The following is a 12,218-nucleotide window of genomic DNA, read 5'->3' on the forward strand; positions in this document are numbered from 1 at the left end:
ACAAAGCTGGTTGATACCGTAACACTGAGTGGATCATGCTCTTGAACTTGCTTTCAAAATGATGTAATATTACAAAAAGGCAATGCAACACAGCAAAGATCTTAATAAAAACACATCAATCTCGATATTTGTGCGTATGTGTTTTTTTTCTTCTTCTCTTTACTCCCCGTTGAACTGTGATATCATTTGATGTTGGATGTTATGTGATTCATCGGAGGGTACAGCTGCTTCACATGGATCTTGGCCTGGACAGGACTGTTTCCTCACAGGGGCAGCTGATCACATGACTCAATCACACGGATAGATCTGAGCTCTAATTGGCCGTGCACTGGTGCTTCACGGTAGCGAATCTGGGTGCATGTATACGGCTCTCTGCTTTGAATAGTAAAATGGTGGGTTGTGTGTTTTGTCTTCCTAGGCAAGAGGGCAAGGAGTTTTGTGTACATTTCTGGATGGGGATTAGACCCAGGGCTGTTGCTATGATGTTGTACAATTCTAAATAATATGTCATCATCAGTTTTAATATATATATGTACATTACTGCTTCCTGATTTCACTCTTTCTCCCTCCATTCTTTCACATCCAGGGTATGTCCAGGCATTTGGCTGCCTGTATACCCAGTGTAAATTAATAATAAAGCTCTCCTATCATTCTCATCACCATCAGCCATCAGCTTGGTGGGGTTTAAGTAGACAGCAAGCGACAGGCAACAGGGAAAATATGTGTAGGCGTATGTGTGTAATCATGGCCATGTCCATGGTGCATTTCAGCTGATTGTGTTTACGTCCCTTTCCTCCTCCTCCTGCTCTGTATGTCCACAGGCAGCTCAAAGATGTAAAGGAAGGGCTCAGAGCCACTTGATTCCCTGCCACCACCCACCGTTGCCCCAGTGTTACCGGAGCGTGGATGTCTGCCCCTGTCCCCCAGAGCCTCAGTCTCGCTCCCCCCAACCCAACCCCTCCTCACCCAACACGCACCCACCAACCCCCAATCCCTCCACCTCCCTGCCTCGCTCCCTGATTCAGTGTGTAAAAGCGCCCCCTGAATGATGGATTACTGTGTCACCGCAGCCTGCGAAGGATTAATTTGTTTCATTGATTTCTCTTTAGGCAGAATGCCAGCGTCTGCCGCTTCCCACCTTTTCCCCAAGACGCGCAGCTGTAATAGACGGTAATGGCCTAAGACAAATCAACCCGTTTCTTGTAAAAATAGCACCAAATAACCCTCCCCGCCCTCTAGCCTGCACTCCACTCACAAGCACACCGGGGAGTGGTGGTGGTGGGGTATCAAGGAGTGTTCAATTCATCCTCATCCTCCATCTCTATCACTCTATCTGGCTATACTTCCATACCACCGTCCCTCCTTATCCTGTGCTGAGACAGAGGAGACCATCCAGTCCCTCTAACAAAGCCATAAGTCTGCCGTACTTACAGCTCCCTCTCAGGCCTCACAATGGATGGGTAATGACAGTGCTGTCTGGAGGGGGCTGTGGGAGTTGGGCCATTCTCTCCAGTAATGGAAGCAGTTACTGCCATTCCCTACACACCTGCAGAAACAGCTAAGTGTTAACCACTGTGATCTATGGCAAGGCCTTACCGCACTACTCTAAAGTTGAAGGGTTGTACTGACATCCCTGAATTAGGGCATGTCTGCACAACACATCTTATTTTCTGTGTGATGCATGAAGTTCTTCTACTGTACGTTGAGAGATATGGAAAAGCATTGCAGTTATTTAGAAACAAATCTGTAAAAATGAATTAGTGTGGTACAGCTCTCAGCATTGCAGACTGACAATCCAGCATTCCTGACATTCACTGATTTAACGCTGACATAAGATGCTGCCAGATCTTTACTACCCTGTCACTGCTTTGAACGATGGGAAACCCAAACTGCCTTTAACATTAAGCACACCACTACAGGCTGACTGTCCTCGAACGCTTTCCAATCCCACAGAGATTTACGAGCAGAACCAGATCCATTAATCCATTGTTGATTTGCTGTGGCTGCCCTGCAGTGTTTTGGGGATCAGATATCATACAGTGCTGAAACTCACCCTGTTGCGCAGCAGGGTAGACTATAACACCCTGACCAGTGCTTACAAATGCTACACCAAGCATTATGGAATTAAATACAAGCCACTGTTTTCAATTGATAACATTAAATTCATGGCATAATTGAAATTCCTGCCACCATACTTATCACACACAACCTGACGGACATATGAATGTTTGACAGAAAACACTGTCACTTACATTAAAAATGACAACATAAACCAGAGTGACAATCCATAGAGGGCTCTGTAGGAGTGAGTTAGAGCTGGTGCACAATGTGATAATGACCCAGGCTGCAGGGAAATCTCATCAGCTCCCTGCAATCAATTTAACCGTGTTTACAAAGCCATGGGCTGAGGTTTGTGCTTGGGGACAGAGCACTGGTCACCTGGTGTTGAACTAGATCCCCCAGCTGAGCTGGCCTCTCCTGGGTAAACCTCCACAAAGCCCCTGCATGTCTGACACCACCAGGTCCTTCAAATACTGCTCTCAGACAGAGGATTAGGTAATCTCACCATGATACTGTCCATTTCTCTATTTCTATCCTTTTTTTTCCCTCCCTTATTGTCACCCTTTCTCTACCCCTGCATTCTCATACCTCACATCCTCCCTCCCTTCCTCCCTCCCTGGCTTGTTGAAGTGCTTGTTCTACTCAGGGTACATCTATCCTCAGGGGTCCTTACATTCTTAAGTGGCTCCAGAAAAGGTTAGTTGGCAGGTAATTGTCCAGCTGTGGTTGGGCTTATCTTAATTGTGGGTGCTTCAATGCAAGCTACACTTCCTTTGATAAAGAAACTTACAGTATGTGGAATAAAGGGAGAAGATAGGAGGATGGTACGAGAAAAGAATTTACCATTTGTATGACTTTTAAAGACTCTCATTTTTTGTTAATATTCCTTTATACATGTTTTTTGGGGGGTTTACTGTCCATAAATCCAATATGTCTTTTATGTGCATCACTGGATAGGTTAGATTATAACAAACTCAGTATTTGTTTTGCCATGTGATCCTACACATGTATAGTGGAAAATGTTGACCTCATGATGTTGAAATCCAAATGACTAGGTCTTCAGCCACTCTAAATCTATACTTCTATTAGCCATCTGATCATATATATATCCATGTCGATAGGAAGCTTTAGGGGGGTTAGTGTTTGCATTGCCCCAGTCAAAGGTCATGACTGACCAATAAAATATTTCCAGAGTGCCATCAATAACTCCGACATGCAGACTAATACAGTATGGGATTGTGGGTAGGGGGATGAAGCCTGCTGTGCTTGCTTCGAGCAGAATGGATGAACAAGAGGCCAAAAGGTTACTGGACAGACTTCGGCCCCCTGCCCCTGCACCCTCTTATATGTGCATTTGATAGCGACAGAGGCAATTATAAAGGTATACTTCAGACAGGTCAAATGGGAGAGGGCAAAGTGCAGAACCTTTAAAGCACTGGCAGAAGTCAAAGGTTAGGATGGACAAAGCCCATCATAGTGTGCCACTGGGAAACGGGTAATGGAATCAGAGCTATAAAGACACAGTCTGATGAGAAAGACAAAAAAGATCATATCTTCTCTTTATTCATGCAATATTTTAATAGACAGAGAAAGTTATGGCATGACATGTTGTTTGGCTTTACTACAGTAACTTCTTGTTCGGTGTGCTTAAGTGCTGTGTGTGTGTGTGTGTGTGTGTGTGTGTGTGTGTGTGTGTGTGTGTGTTCATATACTGTATGTTGTGTGATGAACCATCACGCTTCATAGCTATTAAATATGAATAGCCCAAAGTCAGGAAAGGTTGTGGCATGCATTTAGTACCAGTGACCAATGCCAAATGCAAAGGTCAAAGTGGAATTGCCTGAGTCGGGACAATACAACGTTTGCTCATCCACATTTATGCATCCCATTGGCAGTGATTTATGGAAGGAGATAAGCGTACGGATGGGAAGAAAACACTCTCTTTCTCCTATCCCGTCAGACTCGGTAAATACACTACTCACTCATATCAATCACCATGTCACAGTGAATCGCCACTGTATGCTTCTTGCTCAGATTAAAAACTGCCTTTGTCTTGCTCTGCTTTCTCCCTCCAGCTCTGGGGAACACACTTGCGGTATTGTTGCTATTTTACACGCTCTATGTTAGCATTTCAAACAGCTGTGGTACAAACGTAGTGAGTATGTTCAAAGTCAGCGGTATGCTATGGATAGATTCCATACTGTATCAATCATACACTACAGAAGGAAGTTCCTGAATTGATTGCAAAATACTGAGAAGAATATGGTATTTTTTTTTTTATCTGTTATGTGACAAAATGGGCTATAAAAAAATATTATCCTCCCACTGCTATATATTTCTAGGCCTTGTAGAGGCTGTTGTACTATTTTATTCTCTTTTAATGGGCTGCATTTGGTTTGCATGAGTTTTAAAAAAAATCTTTACGCTGTTACTTTCATCAGAATTCCAGGGCATTTAAAGGAGTTCAAAATGGAGCATGTTTTATGCTTATAAAGTACGTCACTGCTTATTAAAGTCAATTCTCCCTACTCTGTCCTCTGCAGGACAACATTCCTGTGCTGCAGCCAGACGGGCTGTCCAGCATTTTGCAGGAGCAGCCGCTCAGGGGGGGTCTTGACTGGGACAGCGATTAACTCTGTATCCTGGCTTTTAGGTTTTTGTAGGCCTCTTGAACATGGACATGTTCCCCATGTCCCCTTGGTTCCTTAAATGTGAAAAGCAGCCTGTCACTGGTGCACCACAGCCTTTGCAAACTACCCCCAAGTGGTTCAGAAACTAGCCAGAGAAAAGTCCAAAAAGAAAACATGCTTTTGAACTGCCGGCCAAAGCGGAAACATGGTCTAGTAAGCTGCTTTTCAACGTGAACCGAAAAGACCAATTTTCCTTTCCTCCAATAGCAATAAATTTGCTCTTTTCCTTTATTACACATACTATGTTTTTTCCATGGTAGGATCAAAGGGTGATAATGCGTGACACCATAGGTACCAGTGTATATTACCTGACACTTTCTGTTTGGTTCTGCATTAGTCTGTATTTCAGCTTCAATATGATAAAAACCTATTTAACACCACAAAACCTGCGGTAGCCAAAGTATAGAATGTTTCTCTTCTGGAATTCATATCAATTTCATTGCGTCTACTGCAGAGGTCAGCTTTGAGGATCAGATTTTTACCATTTTAATACCAGCGTTGACATTTCCCTACACGCCAGCCGTTCTACCATCTATCCTTCCCTCCCTCCTTGTGAGAGAACAACAGTTCTGAAGGCCGTTTATATACGGGACAAGTTCTGTATCATCCGTCACATTCATCTCTATTTCCCATTCACCACGGGACATTTGAACCACATCAGAATCTATTACCACCATGCAGATTCAGCCCCTGCTGACAATACAAATCATGATAAGATGGAGCAGTGACTCCATAAACACTCTCGCTTATATATCACATCATATGAGCTGGGCTGGATAGCAGATCCCACTTGTCTTCTCTATGTGATCGTATATTTATATAGATGGACTAAAGATATGGATATCATTACATCTCTGTCTGTCTTTAACCTGTGTCTGTTACTAGCCCATTCAAACAATGGATATACACAGTTGTGTGTGTACGTGTGTGTGTTTATCTGCAGTAGCATCCATCACTCAGCAGTAGGAGTTCCAAATCAGCTGCTTTTGAGAAGAGATTTATGCTGTAATGCATCAAATCAACAAACCTTTACAGTAAAATATGATTTTATCAATAGGCCTGATCAATAGTGCATGCAAGACCCTGTGTAATTATTACAGAGGTCCGTATCAATAAAACTGTCACGCATGACCTCCTGCCAAAGGCTATGGAGCTGGGAGTCCCAGACAGTCGAAGAAAGGTTTGTGTTGTGGCCCTGCAATGTTTGATATCCTGTACATAAGGTCACATCTGTGATGTACCATAACTCATCAGGACATCTCGGCTGAGATGATTCAGGCAGGGAAAGTTTTAACAGCAGGAATAAACTACTGCATAGCAACACATTTAAACCCAAATGTACGTATATGATGCGTTTTACTGGCCAATTAATACGACCGGGTCTGTTTAAAAACTTTCATTGTGGGCGAGCTGTGTTTCCCTGCACCTCTGCCGACATTAGAGATTATAAATGACAGAGACGCGGATGACTGTCTTTACTGGAGTGAGGATCATTTGTCCTGAGGCAAGGCAATCCGAGAGTGGAAGAAAGAGTGTCAAAAAGAGCTTTGTATTACACTGTAGTGGGAGCACTCTGCATTTAAACACACGCACATGCACACACACACACACACACACACACACACACACACACACACACAGTCGCATACACAGTCACATACACACACATACAGTACACCAGAGAGAGAGAGAGCGTGAGGCAGGGACCAATGAGGCAGTTTATATCGGGATTTTGTTTCACAGTCACGGCCTCCTGGGAGAGAGGGGTCTGCCAATAACACTTAAGAGACAGAGCAGGAAAAGTAAGTGCTTTTATTACAGCTCATCACTCATGTAATTTCTGGCAGCATTTGTGATTACAGATCAAGTGATTGACTAACTACACATTCGGCGGCTGAGTTATGAACAGGGTGCCTACCATTCCAGCCCCGGCAGATTCTCCGTGTCAGCTGTAACTCATCCTCTCCCAGGGTGCTAAATCAAAGAGCACACTGCGGCTGGAAGAGTTAAATAATAACTTGAGCTTTATTGTAAATCTGTCAGAAATTAAACCTGCACGGACGTCGTCTTGGCCCTGATGTTGCACTGCATGGGGTGAAGAGGATGGATGGAGGGGATCAATACAGGTCCAGATGGAGATATTGATGGATGACAGGTGAGGTGGGTTTGTATGCGTGCGGCTGTGTGCATGTGTGTGTTAGGGGTGGGATTGAATCGCCCTGGGGTTAGGTAGAGAGCACGGCTCAGGGTGTTTAATCGACAGGTCTCACCTTGAATCGATTGGCAGGAGTCTTGCAGGGCAAAGACGTAATGCACACAACCAACACTTACTCACACACACCAAAACAAACCATAGGGAGTGTAGGAGGCGATGGGGTGGGATGAGGGCGGATGTTAGTATTAGTATTGCATGCCTGTGTGTAGTCAGTGTTGGGTTTGGTAATCAACAAGCACTTTTTTTGTTTTTTTATCTCATCACTTTCCTGGAGCCGAAATTCAATACCCTTTTTAATACCTTTGCTAAAGTTTGCGATATCAACATTAGTAACCTTTTTTCCCTTTAAACACTGGGACCAAGGTAGTGAATAGTCTTGGGGCCCTATTTTAATGATCTAAGCGTATGGCGTGAAGCGCATGGCGCAGGTGTGTTTAGGGTGTGTCCAAATCCACTTCTGCTAGTTTGACAGCGGAAAAAAGGGACCGTGCACCGGGCGCATGGTTCAAAAGGGTTGTACTTAGTGTCTCCATTAATTCATAGATATATATATATATATATATATATATATATATATATATATTTGGGGTGTTATCTTGTGTCTCTGGTGCTTCCACACACATACAAATTTGGAACTTGTTTTGAGTGAGATACAGGTTTCTTTTTTTTTAAGATTATTTTTTTGGGGCTTTTCCCTTTATTATACAGTAACAGTGGATAGACGTGAAAGGGGGGGAGAGATGGGGGACGACACGCAGCAAAGGGCAGCAGGTCAGATTTGAACCCGCGCCGCTGCAAGACTCAGCCAACATGGGGCGAACACTCTTACTGGGTGAGCCAGAGGCCGCCCCAAGATATGGGTTTCTGAATGTCTTCTGCCTTCAGTCTCCGGGTGAGCTGTTCAAAATCTGTAGGGGTTTTCTATGTCAGTAGTGAGACAAGGTGGCTAACCCTAGCATGCTAGTTCGTTCTCAATGGCAAAACACTGCTACAACACACACTAGTTCACCATAATCTACAAAAGAACTACTTACATGTCCCTGTTCTGCAGGTATTCCACGCAAAGTTGGAAGTGTGCTCTCGTTTAGAAGAAGTCTCCCGGCTAATCCTGTCTTGTACTGACTGAAGTTGTAGAAACAAACAGCTAGCTGATGTGATCCTTACCTAGCTACTGCACATGTGCGCCTCCCAACAAAGATGGGATAGAAGTGCGATTCCTCACTCTGTAGCTAAAACAGAGACCTGAACACACAGAGCGAAAAGAGAATCTATATGGTGTTTTTTGAAAATTAAACCATGTAAACCTATTCTGGTACAACATCAAAATACAATTATGAACCTGAAATGAGCATAATATGGGTACTTTAAAAGCCAGGCGCGTTTGTACCTTGGCGCATTGTTATTATGATGGCGGATTTGCACGTAATATTTTTATTTGTAATCTTTTGCATGTTTGTGTGCTGCTGCGCTTCGCTGTGTGTGTGTAACAAGCATAGCGTGCGCGCGCTGTGCACGAGCCCAGGCACATTTTACTAATTTGCTGTTAAAATAACAATGAAATGCTGTGTTATTGTCTTTAGAACAGGTTTTTTATGGTCAATGGCGCAATCACTTCCAGCTGCCTCAAGATAGCAATACGCCAAGAATTCACCTGAACACACCTCCCTGTAGACCGGCACGCCCATGGGCGCAAAGATGGGCGCAGGTGCATTTGCTATTTAAACGACGTGAACGCTGGACGGGAAATTGACAACTGCGTCGGTCCTAAACTAGCAAAGACACTTGCATCGGGCTTTGCTCTGCACTGCGCTGCACCATGTGCAAGATAGGGCCCTTGATGTCCATATTCATTCTTTAAATCCAAGTGAACTGACGACTGTGATGAAAGCAAACAGAAATAACAGCATATCCATTCAATATTTAAACATGACTCATAACTTATACACACTGATTGAGAATGTTCTACCATGATTCGTATTGTAAAATCCGTGCTTAAAGTGATTAAATATTAAGTATTACTGCATTACTTGGTATTCAAAAGTAATATTACTGAGAAATCATTTTACTTTCACTCGGCACGTGGAGTGTTGTCTCTAACCAAACACCAACGCCAATGTGTTACACAGTGCCAAGTAATTGACAAAAGGTCCTTTTTGTTGAACGCACTGTAGATAATCAAAATATAAAATCACATGCTCCACTTACATGGAAATCATGACAATAGGAATGACCATGTAGTTGTGGTCTGCATTGTGGCACAGGACCTGTTTGCTACCTGTGTGCAAGGAGGACATCTCTCTAAAAAACATTTAAAAAAAACAGAGCAGACTCAAAAGAAGCTGTAATAATCCTACTTCTTTGAGAAGCCTCATCATATAGTATTATCTCTGCAACAACGCAATTTCCACTCAAACTCAAAAGAGCCATAGTAGCATGCACATGTGACTCATACTGCAGAGGCAGCCATGAAAACACTCCACCGTGAAATATCTTACAAGAGGCCAAGATCTGAGAGGGCGTTTTGTCTTTAATAAACAACATATTGTAAGTATTAAAAAGAAATGTGTCTCAGTAGTACGCAGTAGTACATAGGGTAAAAAACCCTCTCAAGTTCTGTTGTAATGTGCTGATTCAAGGACTCTGCAGCTCCTACACACAGCTTTGACTGCAAGACCAAAGTCTAATGCCTTCAGATGAGGTCAAGGTTCAGGAGTGGTTGTTGACTGAGACGGTTTGTAAGAGGAGTATATGTATTTGCCAAATCACAGTGTGGGGTAAAGTGGAGCCCATTAATGCTGATCTGGAGTCTGTTTTAGGGAGCTCTTACAAAGTAAAAGAGGCTGTTTGTCAGTCACCTTGGAGCCAAAAGTGTTTAACTGTGTATGTGGTGTACAGCAAAGCATTATCAAGTAGAGAATAGAGTGCACATTTTCTTTCCATAGCCAGTCATTTCTCAAGGCTATTGGGTAAAAATGCTTTGGACGCTGATGGCTTTATGGATGAGCTGTGTATTATCTGGGTGGCTAAATGATGAACATATTTTGCTTTTCAATTAATTCACATAACCTGACAGAAAAGGGAAAATATACATCTTTCAAACATTACAACATCAGATAAATTCTACTGTTGGAGAGAACTGGATCTGTAAATTCTTATAGATTCTTCCGCGAAGTGCCAAGGGAAGATAGAGCTCTTCTGTGTTTAGGACAGTACCTGAATAGTTCAGAAGAGGAAGGAGTTGGTGATAGAGAGGTTACAGTCCTGGGTGGAAGGAAGGGGGGGACATCTGAGCTTGTTGCCCAAGGCTCAGACTGGGTGAAGAATTGTCAATGGGACACTTGAGGCCAGTGTGTGGTCTAATTCTTGAACGGTGAAAAGAGCCACCACGACCTGTACATCTCCCAGGAGGGGTGGGTTTGGGTCTGAGCCTGGGACTCTGCAAAATGCTGCTGTCACTTTCAGATCTCTGGACCAATTCAGTTAGATGTGTAGATCTCACCTGAGGAGACAAAGATATATATATATATATATATATATATATATATATATATATATATATATATATATATATATGTGTGAAAACAGCCTACTTAGTCCTGAGAATCTGCTTTCAAGTTGCTGGGTAAATTACCTGATGCTATAATAGCAAATGCTTGCAGTAAAAAGGAAAAGTACATATACAGTACATATCTAGATGTGGAAATACATAAAGAGAAGGACCTCATCTTCATTATTACACAATATATCAATGTTCTTTTGGAAGACAATTCCTTTTTCTTCATTTAATCAGTCTCTGTAATATAAACACTTTTAAACTTCATTGTTAACTGCTTACTGTTTATTAAATGAGTTCTTGCAGCAGTCCATTACTAAAATCACACCTCAAGCCTGCCAGCCAGCTAATGTATACTTGCTTCTTTAATCTCAGCCAAAGTGATGTAATACTGCCTCTCAAAGTACAAAACCACTTAGCTCTCTCAGGCATGTTGTAGAAGGACAATTCATAGTAAGTATAACAAATAAAGGGTTAAGGGCCAGCAGCCCAGTGACATCACTGGGTCATCCAGATGTTTCCTTTCACTCTCTACTGTCTAACTATCTAACAAAAGCAAGAGAGTGTACTTAAAGAGACAAATGAGAAAAAGAAAAAGAAATAAGATTAAATGTATGCAAACCCAGATGTTTGTTGTCTTTTGAAAACATACGTGAAACATACTAGCGACAAGCTGGATCATTTGGATTTGTTCTTTGGGATAACCACATACTGTTACACTCACCATCCGAACCTCATCTAAAATCCTGCTATGAGCTTGATGTCCTGTGAGTAGCCGGGGCAAGCTGCTGGCAGTGGGGCTGCATTGCTCTCCTTCTGACCTGGGTAACAGATGCAAAGTGGTGAATACAACATCTCTGCTTTCTCTGCTTCTGCATGGTTCTTTCCTTAGCTCCCACGATGCAGCTGTCCTGCAACTCTCCCTCTCATCCCCTTGGTCAGATTTGATTGATGAGTGGCCATTTCCTCTCCTGTCCATCCCCGTTGCAGACCTGGCAATGGCAAACGTTGATTTGTGTAACGCTCCATCTCCCTCCTCTTTGTTTAGTCTTTCGTCTTCCTCTGCACTCTCACTTTCTTCATCCTTCTCGTACTCATCAGAGCCCTCTGGTCTCTCCAGACCGTGAAGCAGCTTGTGTTGAACCTGCCTGGAGCCCTGTCAGGGCGATATACAATATTTATTTAGGTTGTTCCTATTGTGACACAGGTAGCTCAAATGCACAGTCAAAGTGAATAGATAGGACAACAGAAACATTTCAAAGTAGGTATTTAGCTATATCAAAGGATATCATTTGTAATAAACTAATTTCTGAACTCCTAACTGATTCACATCAAATGAGAATATGAGATTCTTTGCTTTGTTGGCAAACCTCTACTTTGCCAACAAAGCTAAACTAAAATTGAATTGTCTGGGCAGGTGCAATATACTTGGTGTTGGGCAATAATGTATGCATTACTGTAAGAATTGCGCCTTCTGGTAACTCCAAAAGTTTTCCAATTTATGTATTGGATTGTGTTTAGAGTTTGAGAGTATGTGAACACCACGGCTTGACTGTGAGGATGGGACTTCTGCTGTGTGCTGTCACAGGGGCTACAGTAAGCTAGTTGATGATGGTCAGTAAATCCCTACAAAGGATGTATACGAATGACAGTATGTTAAGACACGTCGTCTCCTTCTTTACTTCCACATACAAATACA

The 12,218-nt window shown here is 42.7% G+C and overlaps 1 protein-coding gene across 2 annotated transcripts in view; it reads right to left on the reverse strand.

The window, feature by feature from the left end:
- Window positions 1–8,714: 8,714 nt before the first annotated feature.
- The window catches only part of LOC114556065 (uncharacterized), a 52,980-nt gene continuing 49,476 nt past the window's right edge, over window positions 8,715–12,218 (reverse strand). For both annotated transcript variants that reach the window (XM_028578903.1, XM_028578902.1), the window contains exons 7-8: window positions 11,244–11,675; window positions 8,715–10,465 (exon numbers count right to left, since the gene is read on the reverse strand). In XM_028578903.1, the coding sequence (XP_028434704.1) occupies window positions 10,220–10,465; window positions 11,244–11,675 (678 nt within the window). In that variant the 3' untranslated portion in view covers window positions 8,715–10,219. The remainder of the gene's footprint in view (window positions 10,466–11,243; window positions 11,676–12,218) is intronic.

The sequence above is a fragment of the Perca flavescens genome, chromosome 5, assembly GCF_004354835.1.
Source record: "Perca flavescens isolate YP-PL-M2 chromosome 5, PFLA_1.0, whole genome shotgun sequence".
Lineage (NCBI taxonomy): Eukaryota > Metazoa > Chordata > Actinopteri > Perciformes > Percidae > Perca > Perca flavescens.